Here is a 22,987-nt window from a genome sequence, read left to right on the forward strand (position 1 = left end):
AGCCAAAGGCAGGTACTTAATGGACTGAGCCACCCAGGCATTCTCAAATAAACAAATCTTTAAAATAAAAAAAAAAAAGTTTTTAAGGTTTTTTTTAATTGAAGAACAGTTGACACACAATGAAGAACGTTTTAATTTTGACAGAATACAAGCATATTTTAAAATTCATCTGTCATAGGTTTCCCTTCTATTTTAGTTTGGATTCATCAGTAATTGCTTCAAATCCTAGAATAATACTCATCATACTAGAAGGTCAAAGTGAAACTTGTACCAAGGTTTTGGTTTAAGCAGACTCCTCTACCCACTATAATAAATGTTAACTTCTACAACCACTGAAATGCATCAAATCCTGCCTCTTACTACTCATTGGCTTGCTTCACTTCCTCCTTCTGGAAAATGGATATTAATACCTCCCTCAAGGGGTTACTGTGAGGATTAAATAAAATTACCGTGACAAAGATGCTAGTTATCCTGATGATGATGCAAGTACAAGGCAAATATCCAAAGGGCCACTACTTCCTGGGAGTCTTGAACTAGGTTCCTGGACCCACCAGGGAGTGGGGAGTGAATCACATTATTTTCCTACTCACCCACCTTCTGTGGTTCCTCACAGAACAAGCTTGCAAGGTGTTCAATACCTTCTATAATCGGAACCCACCCCACCCATCTGGCCTTATATATGCAATTCTTTATGTGGTCTCACAAACATGCCAAACACATTTTCATCTTGCTAACCCTTTCGTTCTGAGTTCCTCCCTAGAGCTCAAACTCTGGTACTCCTGGCTATTCTATTCCATATTTATAATAGCCTGCCTAGAACTCCTAGAGCATATTTCAGTTTTTGGTACTTAAACTAAACATCTACTATGTTAAAAGCACCGTGGGGGGGCGGGGGGAAAGCACCGTGGGGAATCCAAACAGAAATCAAATGTGAAGCTTAACCTTAAGGGCAGAAGAAAGGGTCTGGTCAAGTAATTACAATACAAAGTAGAATGTAATAAGCGTCATGAGGGAGATACAGTAACACAAAGATTTACTTTTTTTTTTGTTTTTTTAAAAGATTTTATTTATTTGAGAGAGTGCACAAACAGGGAGTGTGGCAGGCAGAGGGAAAGGGAGAAGCAGACTCCCCGCTGAGCAGAGAGCCCAAAGCGGGGCTTGATTCCAGGACCCTGGGATCATGACCTGAGCCGAAGGCAGACGCTTAACTGAGTCACCCAGGCACCCCAAGATTTATTTTTTTAAATTGTCATCTTATCTTCTGTTAGTCAAATCTGAAGACTGTTTCACTCTATTTTTTTTTAAGTAGGCTCCATGCCCAATGTGGGGCTTGAACTCACCACCCTGAGATCAAGATTTGCATGCTCTACTGACTGAGCCAGCCAGGCGCCCCAGTAACACAAAGACTTAAATAAGGGATTTTTTTCTGCAGCAGAAGAGGAGCTTGGTGGGTGGAAAGGAGAGAAGGCTTTATATATATATGTATTTTTAAAGATTTTATTTATTTATTTGAGAGACAGAACGAGAGATAGAAAGCACGAGAGGGAAGAGGGTCAGACGGAGAAGCAGACTCCCTGCCGAGCAGGAAGCCCGATGCGGAACTCGATCCCGGGACTCCAGGATCATGACCTGAGCCGAAGGCAGTCGCTTAACCAACTGAGCCACCCAGGCACCCGAGAAGGCTTTATAGGTAGAAGACAAAAGCAAAGTGGATAAAGAAAATTCTGGGCATCTAGCATGTATTAGAGACAACACATAATTTAACAGAGAATATAGCATTTGTGAAGGAAAACAGTGAGAAAAGTGGGTTGAGAGGATCCATCAGTGTTTCTCAAAAAATACTCTATGGCCATGGAAGGTCCTGGGCATGTATCAGGTAAGGCAATGGCCCGCAGGTGGTTTGGTGGTTTTGGAAGAAAAACTAATGACACTACTGTATTTATATACGTTATCGGACAATCCTGTGTGCCTCCTCAGATTCTTGTGGACTCTAAGCCAACCACTCTCAGTGACAACCCCTGGGAGGCTGATATGAGTCCCCCTGGCATCTCTTGCTCCTTCCACCACTCAAATTCAGATGAACACAATGTGGCATAGAGTGGGACCTGGCCTCCCCAGAAGATGCCAGGCGTCTAGGTGAATGACACCAAAAACGGATGTCAGGAGACTCTGCCAACCAAGGCAAAAATGGTTTCTTCTTCAATTTTATTCCTGTTTAAAAATGTCGTGAGGGAAGACAAGAGCAAGGGGATTGTCAAAAGTGTCAAAGCCCTAGGCGCCTGGGTGGCTCAGTTGGTTAAGCGTCTGCCTTTGGCTCAGGTCATGATCCCGGAGTCCCGGGATCGAGTCCCGCATTGGGCTCCCTGCTCAGCAGGGAGTCTGCTTCTCCCTCTGACCCTCCCCCCTCTCACGCTCTCTCTCTCTCATTCTCTCTCTCAAATAAATAAATAAATAAAATCTTAAAAAAAAAAAGTATCAAAGCCCTGATTTTATTTCAACCAGGGTGGGTACACAGAAGGGATAGCACTAGGGAATGGTCATCATGACCACTCGTCAGGGCACTCAGATAGCCTGTCCCCGAGGAGTAAAGGGAGAGCTATCTTCTTCAGGACCAGCATCAGCTGGAAAAGATTGCATTCATAGGAAAAAGGGAACATAGTTTATGAATCCTTTGTTTGCAGACTCCCTGCTAAAAGCAATGGGTACACATGATTGGAGACATCTTGGCAAATTCACAGGACCTTGACACAGGCAGGCAGATCTACAGCCCAAGACAGAGGAAGAAAGCTGAAGCAGTGCCTCTACGAAATCATGTTGCCTTCTCCCAAATCACTGCTATTTATTCCAAAATGTTGAAGCAGAGCATGAAAAAATGGGCAATATGACATTTACATTCAGATTGCAACCGGACAGAAATCTTGACATACTCAGTGTTGCTAGACACTAGCTTATAACCAATATATAAGCAGAGTGACCCCATCAGAGGAAAAGTTTCTATGCTGCGTGGCCCTCTTTCGAAAAAAATGAGGAAGTTTTTCTCTGCTTCTACTATAGAAAAATAGTGATTTTGTGCCGAGATGCAAACACCTTCAGAGCTGGCTCTGGGTCTGCTGCTTTGAGGAAGACAGAAGCTCCTCCCTTTGTGAGGAGTCCCTGCTTTCTACACAGTGTGTGCTGGTACCAAAGCCTCTGGCTGTAACCCTGAAGAGAGCCTGCTTGTTGCCACAAATGTCCTCAAATTCATCACTGCTCAGGTCTTCATTCACTGCCTTGGCAAGAGCTTTTTCTTTTATTCCTAAGAAACGTGAGTCGAATGTAGTCTTTCACTAACATAGAAGTTCTCTGGCTTCCTAGAGAGCAAGCACCAAGCATGAGTGATTTCCAATTCTCCAGGAGATCACCAATAATTTTTATACAAACGACAGGAGGAGAGTCACGATAGTTGGGACAGCAGGGATCTGTGTGTGCATATGGGCTGTGCATTCTGCCAGGAAGTGAGGTGCGGACCACACTCCTTTCAGGAGCTGCACGTATAATGTACATTAGTAGACAGTATCTAGCTATATCAAAACATGGACGCTTGGTTCTGTCTGGGTAATTTCTTAGTTTTCTTTCTCACTAATTTTATCAGCCACCTCCCTCCTTCTTCCTCCTGACCCAGACAGTAACTCACCTTTGATGGATTGAATGGAATACCCAGGTATGAAGAGCCTCGGAAACCACAGCGGTTTAGATTTGATCCTAGAAAATAAATACATGTACTTATTTAGAGTATACTTTATTTTTGTTCGGACTCTACAGCAGTTCAATTAAACATTCTTTCAGAAACTGAGCATTTTAGTATGAAAACTTTGTCACTGTGTCCATTTTCATTCTAGCTAACGGTTTAGTACCAAAGCTTTGTTACTGTGTCCATTTTCATTGGTTAATGCTCACCATGAGCCAGGGCTGTTCTCTTTTTGTGGGAATTTCCTCATTTAACTTTCAAAAAAAATTTTAAGTTTATTTATTTTAAAACAATCTCCACACCCAATGTGGGGCTCGAACTTACAACCCTGGGATCAACAGTCGCACACTCTTCCGACTGAGCCAGCCAGATGCCCTTCTCATTTTCAAACCAGTCAGAGACAAAATGATTTCCTACCATGTACCTTCAGTTTATAGCCTACCCCAGTGCATACAAAATGCTTCCATACCTTTTCCATATGATCATGTTTCATGTGATCAACATATTTAACCCCATGCTAAAGGAGAGAAAGCAGAAGCCCAGAGGTTAAGTGACATGTTCAAGGTAACACATCAGAATCTGGAATTCTCATTTCCCATCCAGTGTGTTTTTACTTTAACTCATTGCTTCTTTATATGTGAGCAAACTAAAGGTATAAGCTGTTCTAGTTGCAAAAAATATACGTACTTAGTATTTTAGTATCGGACAAATCTCCATTCTGAGTCTGGAACATAAATTGGCCCAGCCATTATGGAAAATAGTATGGAGGTTCTTCAAAAAATTTTAACTAGAACTACCATATGATCCAGCAATCCACTACCAGGTCTATATCCAAAGGAAACAGGATCACTATCTCGAAGATATGTCTGCAACCCTGTGATCACTGCAACATAATTTATAATAGCCAAGACATGGAAACAACCTAAGCGTCCAATGACAGATGAGTGGATAAAGAAAATTTCTCTCTTTCTCTCTCTGTTCGTCACACACACACACACACACACACACACACACACACACACACACACACACACAACACCAGAATGTTATTCATCCATAAAAGAGAAAATTCTGCCTTATGTGACATAATACATGGAACTTGAGGGCATTATGCCACATGAAGCAGGTCAGAGAGAGAAGAAATACTATAATACTTTATGTCCACACTTATATGTGGAATTTAAAAAGGCTGAACTCACAGAAACAGAGTAGAATAGTGGCTGTCAGGGGCTGAGAGAAACAGGGAGATGTTGGGCAAAAGTACAAACGTCTACCTGTAAGATGAGTAAATTCTGGGGATCTAATGTACAGCATGATAGCTATAATTCATAGGACTGTATCATATCCTTGAGAGTTATAAGGAGAGTGGGGCGCCTGGGTGGCTCAGTTGTTGGACGTCTGCTTTCGGCTCAGGTCATGATCCCGGGGTCCTGGGATGGAGCCCTACATCAGGCTCCCTGCTCAGCGGGGAGTTTGCTTCTCCCTCTCTTGCTCCCCCTGCTTGTGTTCTCGTTTTCTGTCAAATAAATAAATAAAATCTCAAAAAAATAAGTTATAAGGAGAAATCTTAAATGTTGTTACCACACACACACACACACACACACAAAAGGAAATTATGTGAGGGGATTGTGGTAATCATTTTGCAATACAGTCATGTATCAAATCATCATGTTGTACACCTTACACTCATATATATGTCAATAATACCTCTATAAAGCTGGAAAAAAATAACTATAAATGAAAAATTAGTTACACCCACAATAAGAAAGTAATTATGGTTTTGATAGCTATTAGAAAATCAGCATGACAGATGTAGAGGACAGAAGTGAAGTATCCACAGAATGTACATGCATTTTAATAAAAAGTCAAGTAGATTTGGAGTGCCTTGGTGGTGCAGTCAGTTGACTGCATGACTCTTGGTGTCAGATGAAGTGTGATCTCAGGGTCATGAGATCAAGCCCCACGTCTGGCTCCACGCTCAGCACAGAGTCTGTTTGTGTTTCTCTCACCGTCTCCCTCTGCCCCTCTCCCTGTGCTTTCTCACTCTCTCTAAAACTAAATAAATCTTAAAAAAAAATCAAGTAGATGTATAAATAGGTTGGTTTCTTTTTTTTAAAGATTTTATTTATTTGACAGAGAGACAGAGACAGTGAGAGAGGGAACACAAGCGGGGAGAGTGGGAGAGGGAGAAGCAGGCTTCCCGCCGAACAGGGAGCTCGATGCAGGGCTTGATCCCAGGGCTCTGGGATCATGACCCGAGATGAAGGCAGACGCTTAACAACTGAGCCACCCAGGCGCCCCTATAAATAGGTTTTGAGGTGAGAAACTAGTTTCATATCTCTTATGACTGGAACATGACTAATTCATACTAATTAGTTTTCACTCTTCTTTTTCTTCAAATCAGGTACTCTATTCAGCTTTTTATCTCCAATAACACTTAGAATAGTAACTTAAACATTAATTTCTTGAACAATTTAGGGAACTTTACCCACTAAATGTAAAACTTTCCACTAACCACCTTCCCCCTTTAACAAAAAATTTACACGAAAAAGGGTATTGTCTAATGGTGAAGATACTAAGAAACACAGTTCTCCCATCTTTGCTAAAGATTTTGCTAAAAAATGGGTAAGCCACTTAAGACTTGTCAATATACAGTAAGAATAATAAAAAGGCTCAGACTCTGACTGGATAATGATACATCTGAGAATTTACTCCAGTAACTTCCAATATAAGAAAGGTCACATGCACAGAAACACGCAATGTAGTATTACACCGGTAAAATCCGGAAGCAAATAGAAGTCCAACAGGTTAATGCAACACTCTATCTCCTCAAAGGAACATTAAACTGCTGCTAAAATACTTAGGGAAAACTATGTAGCAATATGGAGAAATGATCAAAAGTAGGACACAAACATTTCCGTGCCTATGTTTATAATTAAGCAAAGGATGCTTTATCAACAAAACCCAGAAGGGAATAAACAAAAGAAAATTATGTGGTATGACAGGAGAGTGAATTTTGTTCTTTGTATGAGTCATTTGTGCCCTAACAAATTATCACAAACTTACTACCTTGAAACCACACCCATTTATTGTCGCGCAGTTCTGTACGTTCCGAAGTCCGTGAGGTCCACCAGGCTGGACCGGGGTGCTGGTAGGGGCTGCACTCCCTGCTAGAGGCTCTGGGGAACAATGCCCCTCAAGTTCCTTCAGCTTGTTTGGCGGGTGTGGGACTGAGGGCTCCAAGTGTTTGCTCACTCCTGGAGGCCATTCCTGCCACTGCTTGCATCTGGGCCCCTGTACCGCCTTCTCCTTTAAAGGGCTCATGTGGTTGTACTGGGCAACACCTAGCACACTCCCCCCCCCCCCCCCCCCCCCCCGCACATGAAACAACTGCAGGTAATCTCCCTATTCTGACGTCAGCTGATTAGTAACCTTAACTTCATCTTCAAAGTCCAGTGTTCAGACACTAGTCTGAACAACCACTAAAACCAATAAAACTTCCACCACATCAACAATAAGGTGGTTTTGCTTTCTTACCATTCGTGTATTCACTGGAGTATCACTTTTTTTTTAAGTTTTATTTCTTTTTAAGTAATCTCTACACCCAACATGGGGCTCAAACTCAAAACCCTGAGATCAAGAGTTGCATGCTTTTCCAACTGAGCCAGCCAGGCACCCCTGGAGTCGCACTTTTAATTTCCTTCAAGAACTTTTCCTTTGCATACACAACGTGGCCAACTGGCATAAGAGACCTAGCTTTCAGCCTATTTAGGCTTTTGACATGCTTTCCTCACCAAGCTTAATCATTTCTAGCTTATTATGTAGAGCGAGATGTGCGACTCTTCCTTTCACTTGAACACTCAGAGGTCATTGTGGGGTTACTAATTGGCCTAATTTCAGTACTGCTGTGTCTCAGGAATTAAGGAGCCCTGAGGAGAGGGAAGAAGGGGAACCGCTGCTCAGTGGAGCAGTCACAACACACACATTTATCATTTAAGTGCACCATCCTATATGGGCACAATTTGTCGTATCCCGAAACAATCAGAATAACAACATCAAAGATCAATGATCACAGATCATCATAGTAAATATAATGAAAAAGTATGAATCATTGCGAAAATTACCAAAATGTAAAACAGAGACCTGAAGTGAGCAAATGTTAGAAAAATGGCACCAATAGACTTGCACGACACAGTTGCCACAAACCTTCCATCTGTAAAAAAATGCAGTATCTGCAAGGCATATTAAAGTGAAGTGCAATAACATGAGGAACGCCTGTTAGGGTTACAAAAAATCTCCTTCTGAATGAAATATTTCCTTACAGGTAAATGACTAAACAGTATTTCTATTTGTTCATTTCTATGTTTTTAGCTTATTTACATCAATAACTTTCCTGAAAATTTCAGCATCAAAAATACTGATGTTCAAAAACATCATCAAAGGTTAGGAGACTGCGGCATGGCCATGTGGAGTCAAACTCAAGATCCCATTCTTACTAGCTCTGTGTTCTACAGGCAAATAACACCCTCTCTGAGCTAGTTCCTTCCATTTCTGAATGAGGAACAGTCATGTAGAGCAAGCAGTATTTTGCAGGGTTCTTGTAAGGTTTAAAGGACACGGGCAGATTATGCTCAGCACAGTAACCAAGGCATAGTCAACAGTAACCAGTTCGAACAGATTCATTAGCTTTTTACAAAAGTGAAATAGGAGGAAAGTAACAGCTTCTGTGTAATTGATCAAGAAAAGTTTTTTAAAAAAATTATTTATTTATTTATTTATTTATTTATTTATTTATTTAGAGAGTGCATGCGAACACTGAGGAGAAACAGAGGGAGAGGGAGAGGGAGAAGCAGGCTCTCCGCTGAGCATGGAGCCGAGTACAGAGCCCGCATCGGGCTCTCATGACCTGAGCCGAAGGCAGACGCTTAACTGACTGAGCCACCGAGGCAACCCCAAGAAAAGTTTCTGTAAAATCAAAATGCCTTCTCTTCCCCCTTTTCAAGACTGTATACTGTCACTGAAAAAAAAATTCATTAGGCAATCCTTTTTGATTCTTGTCAAGATTTGTCTGCTATTGTGCTTTCCTTTATAATTCTAGTTAGCTTTCCTTTATAATTCTAGTTAGCTTCCCATGATAATTATTAAGTATAAACGCACAATTCATTCCCAATTTACAACGGGATGCATATTCCCGATAGACTAAGCTTCCTTGGAGGTTGTTAGATGGCGCCATCTAGTGTTCCTAATTCAGTAGCGGCGAAATAAAACGGAAGGGTGGGTCTGGGTCCCAACAGGATCAATTGCATAGTCTGAAAAAATATACAGGCTTCTTGGGTCCTATCTCAGGCCCACATCAAAACCCTCAGAGTAGGGCCTGGACAATCATACATAAAAATAAAAACAATCCCTGTTTGACAGACAAGTCAGAATCGAGAGCCACTGATGTGGTGAATGTATCCTCTACTATCAGAGGCACAGAGTCAAACTAGTTTATCTTGTTACGGGGAAGTCGTTTAGATAGCAATATATCGTAAGCATCCAGATACACCTTACACAACTCCTTGTTTCAGACTGTCAAGAGACCTAGACAAGGTGAACAAAACATTCTAGAGCCTACAAAATGGGTTTGTATACCTATTTTCTAAATTTCACAGATTAGTTTCAGAGTCAGACCTAGGCCAACTAAGGAAAAGGCAGGTGGGAGACTTCTTTTCATAGATAGAGACTTAACAGTTTCATGCAACAAAACAGTAAACGGAGAACTGAGGATTGCAGTTGGACTGTGGCAAGATCTGTGGTGTGGCCTACCAGACACACGATGAGGGACAGTTGGGCACATAATCACTACCGGGCTCTATGCAAAAAATTCTTGATCTATAATTCTTCCAAAATAGACATGCTATAATTTTTAAAATGTGCAACATGCTCAGTTTAGGCACATGCAACTATACTTACACTTGTAGGCATGTTATTTTAAAAAGGCAGCAATGGGACTTTAAAAATCTACTTTAAAAAAAATCTTATGGGAAAACACACACGATAAACAGAGCACCTATTGTATGGAATCAGTACTGGAAATCTCCAGGAATGGGAATCTCAAAGGACCAGAAAACAGAAAACTGTACTCTAATTTTGCCTTTAGCATTAATGAGCTATATTATCATGGACAAATTATTCATCCCTTTGGATCTTAATATCCTCATGTGTACAATGACGGACTATAATATTCCTTGCTCTGTTCTAGCTCCAAAATTCTCTGGCTGTGTCCTTGATGAGAGAAGGGAACACACAACTCCCAGCCTGATCCCCTGTTCCCTAAACACTTTCTGAGGTTGACGGGAAGGGCCCCAACCCTCCAATGGTTTGACCACATACTTATAGTAAGGTACCACTGGGGTCTTTACAACCCTGGGGTCAAGTGAAAAGCCAGGGTTAACTCTGATTAAATATTCATGATGTACTTAAGTGTCACACATGACAGTCTCCACAAGGGACCTATACACTTCACCAGTAAAGCAGCACTGGGGCCTGGGAGTCAGAAGCCTGGGATTTCAGTCTGACTCTCAGAAGCCTGGGATTTCAGTCTGACTCTATCACTTAATAGCTATGTGTGGCCTCAGGCAGGTCTCTTAATCACTGTCTCTCATTTTCCTTGTCTGGGGAAGGCAGATTAGGGGAAGAACAAATTTGACAATGTATTTGACAGTGCCTTAAAAATCATAAAATTTTAATTAACATACAGCATTATTTCTGCATTAGCAAAATATCAATGTATTTGCTGTGCATAATAACCCTGCAACATTAAATTTTTTATTTTTGTTGTGTTTTGAGGAGAGGTTCAAGCTTTTTCTAACTTGAATTTTTAAATATGGAAACCTACTGTGAATACACAAACAATGCAGGTATGCAGATTAAAATTAAGTACTACTTTATCCTGCCGTCCCAAGTCTGTTCCCAACTCCCCCCTCCCAAGATTTTCTATGCGTCCTTTCAGAGTTTTCGCTGTATGTTGATAGCCAAAGATTGTTGAAACATCTCTGTAGATGTTGGTATTTATAATTTAACCATATATGAACATTTTCATGTTGGTATATACATAGATCTACCTCGATCACTTAATACTGCATAGTATTCTTGGTAGACCATAGTTTAGTTAACTGTTTCACTTCCGTGCACATTTACTCCCCTTCTACTTGGTCAGTGTAACGAACAATGCCAAAACATGTTCTACACAGATTTTTGTGCACGTTATTAGTTTCCTGAGGTATCAAATTCTCACAAATCTGGAGGATTTCAACAATGGAAATTTATTCTCTTGGAGTTCTGGAAACCAGAAGTCCAAAATCAAGGTGTTGGCAGGACCAGTTCCTTCTGGAGGTTCTGAGGGAGAAACCGTTTCATGCTTTTCTCTCAAATTCTAGTGGCTCTGGACAATCCTGGCATTCCTCTACGTAGTAAGCATCACTCTAACCTCCACCTCTACCCTAACAGGGCCTTCCCCTCAGGGCCTGGAATCTCCCTCTTCCCTTCTCCTAGGAGGACGCCAGTCACTGATCTGGAGATGCTTACCTTAATTACATCCGCAAAGGCCTTTCTTCCATCTAAGGTCATATTCTGAGGTTCTGAGAGGACCTATCTTTTCGGGGCCATTATTCAACCCACTACAACACACACGAGAATATGTCAGATGCGATAAAAGATTTTACTAAAAAATGCCTCTCAAAAGGTTACAATGATTTTCACTTTCACCAAAATGATATTAGGGTGCTCTTTCGGGACGCCTGGGTGGCTCAGTCAGTTAAGAGTCTGCCTTCGGCTCAGGTCATGATCCCAGATCCTGGGATAGAGTCCTTGCTCAGGGGGGAGCCTGATTCTCCCTCGGCCTCTGCCTGCCGCTCCCCCTCCTTGTGCTCTCTCTGACAAATAAATAAGTAAAATCTTAAAAAAAAAACAAAAACAAGGGGCGCCTGGGTGGCTCAGATGGTTAAGTGTCTGCCTTCGGCTCAGGTCATGATCCCAGGGTCCTGGGATCGAGTCCTGCATCGGGCTCCCTGCTCCTTGGGAGCCTGCTTCTCCCTCTGCCTCTCTCTCTCTCTGTCTCTCATGAATAAATAAATAAAATCTTTAAAAAAAACAAAAACAAAAACAAAACAAAGTGCTCTTTCCCCTGTATTCTTGCCAACTTTCAAAACTTCCGGCTAAACTGACGTGTTAGATAAAAAATAATGCACCATTGTTTCTACTGTATCTCCCTGACTTTTCTCTTAAGGTTAATCCTCTTTCACGTCGTTATTGACTTCTTTTGAGATCCTCTTATTCTTAAATTTTGTCATTTTCTAAACAGTGATGTGTCATTTTCCTCTCAATCTTTAAGAATTCTTCACAGTCTGGATATTAATATTTTATTATATATATTGCCACAATTTCCAAGCCTGTCACTTATTCAACCTTACCTCTTACTACACAACATTTAAAAGCATTTATTTAATCAAACTTACCAAATTTTTCTTTTATGGTCCTGGGTTTTTAATATTTCTAGGTTTTTAAATTCCCTAAGATTTTATGTGATATCACAAAGTAGGACAAATACAGACCTATGAGTTACAGAAAGCACCTTCTACTCAGTCTGCAAATGCCTTATGAATGAGAAAATATTTGAGGAGCCAGAGGATGCTTAAATTAGGTGTCCTGAGATGAAATTTCCAACAAGCAATTCTTAGAACACGAGCCATTCATTCAACTCAACTGAATACAACTCAATGCCATCAACTCAATTCTGACACTATGCACAGATAGCCATCGGATTGCACAGGCTGAGGGCTCAGTCAGTCAGGACTCCAAACTACCCCCCCACCCCCAACTTCAGGCACCAGATGCAAGCCCCATTAGCTGTGCTGCTTCTGACCGACTGGTGATGGACTGTAGGTTCTCATGAGCCTCTCTCCTTGGGTACAATTAATTTCCCATAGCAGCTCACAGAACTCGGAGAAACCTATTACTTGACAATAAAAGAATGTAACTCAGGAACAGCCAGATGGAAGAGATCCTTAGGGCAAGGTATGCGGAAGGGGCAGGGAGCTTCCATTCTCTCCAGGAGCCCTGCCCTGCTCTCCCAGCACCTCCACATGTTTGCCAACCAGGAAGCGCTCTGAACCCTGTCCTTCTGGGTTTTTATGTAGATTCCACGACATAGGCAAGAATGATTAAATCAGTGGCCACTGGCAATTGCTTCAACCTCTGGCCCCTCTCCACTCCCTGGAGGTCAGGTGGTGGGACTGAAAGTTCCAACCATCTAATCACTGGCTGGCTCCAAGGACCAATAGCCCTCAACCTTAGGTGCTTTCCAAAAGTTACCTCATTAACATAACAAAAGATATCTTTTAACACTCTCAATGACGCTTAGGAAATGCCAAGGGTTTTGGGAGCTGTGAGCCTGGAACTGTGATTGAAGACCAAATATACATTTCTTATAAATCACAATATCATGATGCTATAGACCAAATGTGAAAATAAAGAGAAGAGGAACAGTTAAGTTGGAAGAGGTATGGATGATTTAATAGTCCAACAACTCCTGAGACACAACAAAGCTTTAGGCACTGAAAGAAAAATCTAAGATGGACACATTCTCTCCCCTGCTAGAAGTTTACAATTCAGACGCAAGCAAAAATATTTTAAGTAATAGTTAAGGAGTGACAAATGGAAAAAAAAAAAGCAATGGGCTTCAAATCAATGAAATCCATGGAGTTCATAGTACAATGAGAAAGAGAATCCTGATGGGTCTCAAAAGAGATGGTGAGTACCAATAGGAATTCAAAGAAAAATTTTAAAACTTCCATCAAACTATAATAAACATAAGAAAAGCATATTATTATAATGAAACAACTCAATGAACTTTGCAAAGTAAACTATCCACATAACCAGTGCTCAGCTCAAGAAAAGTACATGACAGCACCCTAGACGCCCCCCTCCTACTTCGTTCCTACCTTCTTTTCTTCATACTTCCTTCACTCCCCAAAAGCTCCCATTGGTTTGGTCTATTTTTATACTTTGTATAAAGAGAATAATACACTAGGTACTTCTTTCTCTCAAAACATGTTTGTGACATTCATCAAAATTTTTGTTTATAGTTAGACTGTTCTTTCTCATTTTCCACCATATAGTATTCCATTGTGTGAATATTTTAATACATCATTCATCCATTACCACCAATGATGGGTAGTTTTTATGGTTCCTACTTCTGGACTCTTATGAAAAACACTGCTATGAACATTCTAGTACGTATCTTCTGGTGAATACATTTTCACTTCTGTTGGGTATGAACTAGGAAGCAGAAGTGCTAGGTCATGGACTGCACGGATGTTCAGCTTTAGTAAGTACTGCCAGTTTTCTGACTCTTGGACAGTTTTCCTTCAGCTCCCCATGAGAGTTCCAGTTGTGCTACATTCTCACCAACAACTGTTATTTTCTACCTTTTCCATTTTAGCCATTCTAGTGAGTATGTAGCAAATGCAATTATTATAATATGAAAGTTCAGATAATAGCAAATCTCTCACAACAAAGCAGTCTTTAGAGAGAATATGGGTTTTTAAAAAAGATTATTTAGGGGCACCTGGGTGGCTCAGTCATTAAGCGTCTGCCTTCGGCTCAGGTCATGATCCCAGGGTCCTGGGATTGAGCCCCACATTGGGCTCCTTGCTCAGCGGGGAGCCTGCTTCTCCCTCTCCCCCTGCTTGTGTTCCCACTCTCGCTGCCTCTCTGTCAAATAGATAAAAAATCTTTAAAAAAAATTAAAATAAAAAAGATTATTTGAGAGTGAGAGAACACGCGCGCAAGCGCGTGTGAATGGGAGGGGGGAGGGGCAGAGGGAGAGAATCTCCAGCAGATATCCCCATGGAGCGCAGAGCTGATCGCATGCTTAATGCGATCATGACCTCAGCCAAAACCAAGAGCTGGATGCCCAACTGACTGAGCCACCCAAATGCCCCAAGAATATGGGTTTTAATTAAACTAACTGCACAAAAAAAGTTCACGGACTTGTTTAGTCACACACCCAAGGGATAACAAAATGACATGTATAAAGTCCACATTTAAGAGCGTAAAAACAGGAGCCTATTATTTTGTGGCACTGCTTTTCCAATGGGAGAAGAATTAACCAGTTATTTTAACCATTCTGTAAGTTGCATTTTAAAAAAGAATACATGTATTAATGGATATCAAGCGGTTGTGAAAATCTTACAATAAAATGGTAGAAGAAAATAAACATATTTTAAGAGAAGACATTAGCACAGCTCAATCACAGAGGCCAGCAAAGAATCCTCAAGAGTGGGGAGAAATATGAAGACAGGAAGTAGAAAGCATAGTGAATACATGACAAATTACTGATAACTAAAACCTATGAGTTCTCTCACTCAAATGTTATGATCCATATTTTTCTAGAGTAGTGATGGCTATTTTATTTCAGGGAAATGAGTATCAGTAAATTCTTTCTAAAAATAATATAAAATATATTTTAGCAAAAAACATACAGAATAGCTTTCCTATGACTAACACTGTATAATTTCCTATGCGTACTATGTGAGGTACATCCCTTTAAGAAACTACAGTGTATAATTTAATCAGGATATGTATTTTTAATAATCAAAAATTAGAATCTATAATTACTATATCTAATATTTAACTTTTAAAGTTTAAGAAAAAAATCCCAGACTCACTTAAATTAGTAAAAAAAAAAAAAATCTAGTAAAAAGGGGAAACAAATTACTTTTGACTCTGTGGGTGTCTAGAACTATGACATCACCTCAGCCACAAGCTCCAAGGGAATAAGCAGCATATCTTGTAATTATCACAGCCCTTCTCCACAGGTTTACTAGGGCATTCAATAAATCCTACTCACCAACATGCTATAATCTCTAACTATTGACCATAATATCACGTATGCTGCTTTATGCAGCTGGTGAAAAGTGAGTAGATATTTATGTATAACAGACCTAGTTCAAAATGCTTAATCATTTTTTTTAAAGATTTTATTTATCTGACAGAGACACAGCGAGAGAGGGAACACAAGCAGGGGGAGTGGGAGAGAGAGAAGCAGGCCTCCCGCGGAGCAGGGAGCCCAATGTGGGGCTCGATCCCAGGACCCTGGGATTATGACCTGAGCCAAAGGCAGACGCTTAACGACTGAGCCACCCAGGCGCCCCAAAATGCTTAATCATTTTTAAACAAGAATTCATCAACAGGCAGATTTTAAAAATTATATAAACAGAAACACTATGAAATCCAAGAACAATAAAGTAAAAAGACAAAATTATGTCCAAGAACATCTGCTAATAGATCAAACCTCTTTCTTTCTAAACAAAGCTTTAGCTTATTATTTCCCTAAAGTTCATCTAAGTGAGACATTTATAAATGTTTATTCCAACCAACAAAACACACGGTCAATTTATAAATATTGGCTCTTAGAAGCCAGGTAACCATAATAAAAACTGTGTCATTTCCTAGGAGTTTATCTGCTTCTCTTTTCAAGGTTAGAATTTCTAACACCTGCAAGTTAAATCAATGTTAGGTATATTACACTGAACAGAGTGAACAATAAGGTGTATAAAGCTTGTGTGCATTTAGTTGATCAGGTAACGTATAAATTTTGAAAACTAATTACAAAAAAAAGAAAAATAACTTAACTGACCAAAATTTATAAAGTTTATAAGCATGAAAAGGACTGCAGTGCTAGTAAGAGTTCTAAGAAACCATCAGAGAAACGCTAATGAAATCCGAAAAGGAAAACCAACAGGAGACTGAAATGAAACTTTCTGATGGCAAAGAGTTCACAGAAAAGGCAAAAAGAATGGCTGAGAATGAAAAATACAGCAAATGCTACAAAACTAATCCAACAAAAATACCAAGTACAAATAACTGACAAGTAGTCATCCACACGGAAGTGCAGAACATAACATGTGGCTTCAACTGCAAATCTTGAATTCCAGACAACTGCATAGTGGTTCTCTCAAGAGATTAACGATTAGACTTTTTAATTTTTTATTTTATTTATTTTTTTAAGTAATCTCTACGCTCAACGTGGGGCTCGAACTCACGACCCTGAGATCAAGAGTTCCACACTCCACTGACTGAGCCAGCCAGGTGCCCCTATGATTAGACTTTTCAAGGGTCGTATTTGAAAGGGATGGGAGTGCAGCATTGCAAGGAAAACACGGATGAATAAAATATGCTAATAGTTTATGAATTAATACTGAGATTTGCTAGTCTGACACATGTTATGCCAAGTACAACTAACTAGCCACACTAAAAATAAAATGCTAAAAACTCACTCACTGTCTTCTGTGGGAAGGACCTGCAGGGAGTAAATCCACTCTATTATATCATCTTTGTTCACCACATCTAAGGAATCCAACATATCCAGCCCGGAGAGCGCAAAAAATGCAATTGTCAGCCTAAAAGAAAAAAAAAAAAGTAAAATTCCATCTCAACTGTCAAAACACTGAAGTCTTTCTGGTTCAAAACATAATAACGTCTTTCTAATTTTAAACTTAATTCAAACAGTAATCTCATTTTACAAAAGCCAAAAAGCCCTATGTATACTTAGAGTTTAATATCAAGCAAACCTTTGTTTCATTTGTAAAAGGAACATTTAGGGGTTAAAAAACCAGTCCTACTCATCTGATACATGCGTGGATTCACTAAAGCAACCTGAAGGCTAAAGCAGATTTAAAAAAGAATTTCCTGCACCTAATTAGTACAAGTAAATTCAAAAGGCTGAAAATATATAAAATCCCTATTTCCACTTATTTGCCAAGAGCAACTATACTTACAGTTTGTGTGTAATTCTTAAGGAATGTTAGAATAAGTCCATCTATGTATTCAAATTTGTTTACAAATAATGTGACTGGAAAAAACTTAAAATGAATTTTGGGAAATAATACTTTAAAAAATACATATGCATTTCAACTCCATTTTCCCAGAGAGGATTCTTCGATGGAATGAAAAACTGTAAGGCAACACACTCCCCTCCAAGACTGTATGCTAAATGAGAAATGTAAACTTTGATTTTATATAAAAACTAGTACTTTAGTGATTACTTTTTACATAAAGAATTTGTTATTTTTCAGGCTGAGATGCATTCCATACTGCTGTCTGAGCATGGTTATCTCATTTCTGTACTCTAACAATCCCTATAACTAATATAGCAAATTAATATTTTAAATCATCTGGTCTAAAATCTGACAGCAAAGCCACTGGACACATTCTATAACCTTTTCAACTAAGATTCCAAAAGAGAAATAAATCTTAACGCCCTAAAGCATCCACTGTGTGTAATAAATTAACTTCTTTCCCATGCATCTAGAAAAATACTACCAACTTAAGGAAAAATGAGAAAAGTCACTTTTTTCTTTTTTAAGGGTATAATTCTCCTTGATTCCTGGTTGAAAAAGACTGGCATACATTAGATAACAGCAGGAGAAATCAGAGAGTAATTCTAACCAAAGCTTAAGGCAAAAACTAAAAATAATGCGATACTGGTACACTTAAGAAAAACATATTTTGGGAAACTTACATTACTGAGAGACTATTACTATGTACTAGACACTGAGCTAGAAAATTTCTTATATACTATCTCAGTTTAATTCTAACAAACCACTGATATCCACCAGAATTAGGGAGGTGATTTATCTGAGCACGATCAGGACTAAATTAAGAGCAGTGGAACCCCTTTATGTGGGAGGCTACAGTTCAGAGTTCAGACTTTCCCGTCAAATGAGCTAGGTTCAAATCCTAGGCTGGCTGATTTACAGCCATCTATAACCTGGGGAGGCCCTTTTCTAAATCTTTTCTAAGTCCGCTTCCTTATCTATAAATCATTACACCTCACATTACTGCCCTCCCTGCCCACAAGCAAGCACTCAACAAACAGAAGCTATCAATACTGGTCATCTCCCTGATTTGACAGGAGTCAATGACCACCTCAGGATCTACACACGCTGTCACACTACAGGCCTTTTCTCAGGTCACTGGTTGGCAACCTTCTTCCCCCTCTGACAACCCTGCTCTTTCCCAAAACAAAATGATACTTTAGAAATGGGAAGAACTTCTATCTAACAGCAGTCATGTTTGGGAATCACTGCTTTTCATGACAATTATGTCTCAGGAGATAAGTCGGCCTTGTGGTGATACATACTCAAAATATTTATTGAAGTCACCAACAGATAAAAGGCCTGCAATATTTCATCTAACCCCCCGGAGAGCTCTCACTAGGGTTTTCGGTTTTGCTATAAATCGTTATAGTCAGATATAATTAATTAAAATTATCTAGTAATTTAGTTTATTAAAGCATTATAGAAAAAACCAAAAGGAAGACAAAGACAAAAGTGGAGGACAACATGAGGTTGTCGATAAGACAACCTACAGAGGCTGGATAAATCAAAGATCTTCCTGTCAATAAAAAAAAAACATGATTAGAAAACATTGAAAGGGCTATAAAGATAAGCCGGTACTCTTTTCTAAGTTAAGTACTCTCAAATTTTTTTTAGCTCAGGACCATGAAGTCCAAAGAACTCAAGTAATTTGCTTGAGATTTCAACACTAGATAACCAATGAAAACTACTTAGGAACGCTGAGTTGCAGGGTGGTGTTCTCCACAGGGATGTTTCTCAAACTTGGCTGCATTGTTAGAATCAGCTTAAAAACATTAAAACACCACCAATAAAACAGAGAGGCCCAGGCCTTACTCTATGATAATGAAATGGAAATTCTAGGTGGAAGGTGGGGTCTGCGTAACTGGTATGGGGGGGGGAGGCGTGTGGGAAGCTTCCCAGGTGAGGGTCATGTGCAGCCAGGCTTTAGAAGCACTGCTCTAGGGGAGCCTGGGTGGCTCAGTCATTTATGCGTATGACTCTTGATCTCAGCTCAGGTCTTGATCTCAGGGTCGTGAGTTCAAGCCCTGTGTTGGGCTCCATGCTGGGCATGGAGCCTGTTTAAAAAAAAGGGGGGGGGCGCCTGGTTGGCTCAGATGGTTAAGCATCTGCCTTAGCCTCAGGTCATGATCCCAGGGGATCACGTCCCACATCGGGATCCCTGCTCAGTACAGAACCTGCTTCTCCCTCTCCCTCTGTCATTCCCTCTGCTTGTGCTCTCTGGCTCTATCTCTGTGAAATAAATAAAATCTGCAGAAAAAAAAAAGGGCACCGCTTTAGAGCAGTGATGCCCCAGGGGACATTCTAAAGACATTTTTGGTTGTCACAGAGGAGGGTGCCAATGGCAGCTAGCTGGTAAATGCCAAGGACGCCGCTAAATGTCCACCTACAAAGAATAGGACTGCGCCATTCAACAAAATGTCAACAGTGCTAAGGTTAAGTAACCCTGCTCCAAAGTCATACTGTTACCTACATATAAGTGTTATATGAATGATCTGTTTTTCATTTTATTTGCTCCTGAATATGGGTGCAAATACCAAAAATCAAGTCAGTTGCTGGTAAACTACTTTAAAATCTTGCCTACTTAATTATTAAAGGCTTATGAGAGTCCGGTATTTTCAACTCCTAGCAGGTGAGACCAAGGTTTATAGGATTAACACAGCTCTAGTGAAAAGCTTATGCTTATGAAGTGAGGCGCCCAGCAGCGGCTAGCAGACAGAACCAAGAAGTCAATTTGGAGCAAATGTCTGGCCTCCCCTCTAAGATAGGCTGGGAAAATACTCCTTTCTTAGCACACCAGAGTTCTTAAGCAGTCCTAAAACTCTGAGAGGGAGAGAAATAAGTCATTAAAAAAAAAAAAAAGCAATTTTGGGCTGTGGGTCTCTGAAGGAAATAATGGAGGGTTTTATGGTGCCCCAGTGAGGGCTACTTGGGGTATGGACTGCTGGCAACCCACCTGGGGGCAGGTGTCTAGAGGGGAAGTCATGCGAAGACACGTGCCTAAAATCAGGCTGGTGTAGGTATTTCGACTTTGTTACTTTGGAGAGCATTTGTTTGTTCTCTTCCTTTCTTCTCTTCCCTAGAATTGAACTCTGAAACTATAACCTGAAAAAGCAAAGTAAGCCAGGCACATCTTCCTGCCCCTTCTTCCACTCTGAACAACACATATGAAAGTGTATCTTACATGGATGAAGTAGTAAAGCTTGTCTCCTCTAAATCAAGTTGCTGCCCCATTGGATCAATTCACAGATGGGAGGCATCAACTAAATAATGTCTCCAGAAGATCTCCAATTTTTCAGGCTTAAGAACAACATTTTCAGGCTTAAAAAACAGCACCCCCCCAAAAACCCTCAAGGATTACACAGGGGTAAAAAAATAAAAAGAAAAACCAGTCTGGGCAGTGGAAAAAAGAATTGAGCAATAGTAATAACTTTCCTGTGCTAATAAAGGAGTAGTGTACCGTTAGGCTAGAGCAGGTAAGTGACCATTTGCGAGTATACTGGAAACACTGATATATGGGCACTGACTAGATTCCCAAACTTTGGATCACCTGCTCTGCCCCTTTCTGCCAGTACAGTCTCTTTACCGGCATCTCCAAGTGTCTTTAACAGGTGACTGCATTCCTGCCTAGATCTCAGGTGGGGCGATAACTAAATCATACTGCAAAAAGTTCTAGAATTATGAACAGGCATTTAGAAACAGGAAATATTTAGAAATAGGAACACAGTTGATCAATAAAATTGATAACAGTGGAAATGATGAGAGAGCCTTAGAGGACAGATGGAAATTAATCATGAAGTTAAAATACACAGCACACAGAGGCCCCAAAAACATTCCGGAATGAATGACTGAAACACTGCAGGAATGCTAGAATTTTAAGCCTTACTCTTTTTTTTTTTTTAAAGATTTTATTTATTTGAGAAAGAGAGAATGAGAGATAGAGAGCACGAGAGGGAGGAGGGTCAGAGGGAGAAGCAGACTCCCTGCTGAGCAGGGAGCCCGATGTGGGTCTCGATCCTGGGATTCCAGGATCATGACCTGAGCTGAAGGCAGTCGCCTAACCCACTGAGCCACCCAGGCGCCCCAAGCCTTACTCTTATCTTTAATATTTTTCAGCAGCTGGCTTGATGGTAAGTATTTTTAAGGACAGTCACACATCTTTGGAATTACTTTACATGCAAAACAATTTTTCAATAAGAAATGTTTACTAAACATCTACTACAGACTAGATGTCATGACGAAAAAGAATAAAACAAGCCTCCTAATCTTAAGCAGGTTAAATTATGGGGAAAAATAAGTAGTATATAATAAGTACTATTAGAGAAATCTTCTTCAGGGCACCTGGGTGGCTCAGTTGGTTAAGCGTCAGGGTCGTGAGATCCAGCCCTGACTCGCCTGGTGCTGGGCGTGGAGCTTGCTTAAGAGTCTCTCTCTCCTTTCTCCCCTCCACCTTTCCTCCCCAGGCCACTAGTGCTCTCGCTGTAGGGAGGGAGGGAAGGGAGGGAGGGAGGGAGGGAGGGAGGGAGGGAGGGAGGAAGGAAGGAAGGAAGGAAGGAAAGGAATCATCTTCCTTTCTAAACCTACTCCTTTGCCCTTTGTTCTCTAGACCAGATGGCAGTTCCAATCCTAGAATCCTGGAACTCCGCCTTTTTCCTATTACCCCTTCATCCTATCCATTCTGCCCCAGCATCTGGCTCCCTAACTGGTCTTCCTGGTTCTGGTCTGGTCCCACTTACTACTACAACAACCAATCTCAAATTCAACGATCACTCTGAAATGCATATCTAACCAGGAAGATCCACTGCTTGGCAACTTTCCATCACTTACGTGATATCAAATTCAAGTTTCCTGACCTGGCACACAAAGCCTTCTGTAATCTGGCCCATGTCTGCCCGCCAGACTAAATTCCTACCACCACCTGCCTTACATTTCGAACCACTATTAGACAAATGATTGCAGTTTCTCTGCTCAACATTCACTTATCTACCTTTATTGTCTTTTCCATTTGCCTATAATCCATCCCCCATGCCCCCAAACTAAACACATTCTTTAGTATTTAGCTCCAGGGTTACTTCTTCCAAGAAGCCATCTCTGAGACATGTCTCTCTTCAGGTTGAGCTAAGGTGCTTCCATAATATCCTGTGAATCCACAATCATTGTGCAAACAAATTCAAGTGTGGTCAGGGGATCAGCAACATCAGCATCACCTGGGAACCTGTTAGACCTGCAGGGCCTTAGACCCCTCCCAGACCTATGCAATCAGAATCTGCATTTTAAGATGATCCCCAGGTAATTTATATGCACATTAGAGTTGGAAGGCACTGTTTTAAGAATCTGT

General features: G+C 40.5%; 1 protein-coding gene across 2 annotated transcripts in view; it reads right to left on the reverse strand.

Moving 5' to 3' along the window:
- PGGT1B (protein geranylgeranyltransferase type I subunit beta) overlaps positions 1-22,987 on the reverse strand; it is a 53,840-nt gene that overhangs the window by 27,288 nt on the left and 3,565 nt on the right. Inside the window, exons 2-3 of one of the 2 annotated variants that reach the window (XM_028093033.2) lie at positions 17,054-17,172; positions 3,674-3,741 (exon numbers count right to left, since the gene is read on the reverse strand). In XM_028093033.2, coding sequence (XP_027948834.1) covers positions 3,674-3,741; positions 17,054-17,172 — 187 coding nt within the window. Of the gene's footprint in view, positions 1-3,673; positions 3,742-5,001; positions 5,230-17,053; positions 17,173-22,987 lie in introns of those variants that run through there. The other variant, XM_028093034.2, reaches the window with a different exon arrangement.

This window comes from Eumetopias jubatus, unplaced genomic scaffold, assembly GCF_037043125.1.
Source record: "Eumetopias jubatus isolate StellerSeaLion01/CBP00866 unplaced genomic scaffold, mEumJub1_p1.0 scaffold_5, whole genome shotgun sequence".
NCBI classification, from domain to species: domain Eukaryota; kingdom Metazoa; phylum Chordata; class Mammalia; order Carnivora; family Otariidae; genus Eumetopias; species Eumetopias jubatus.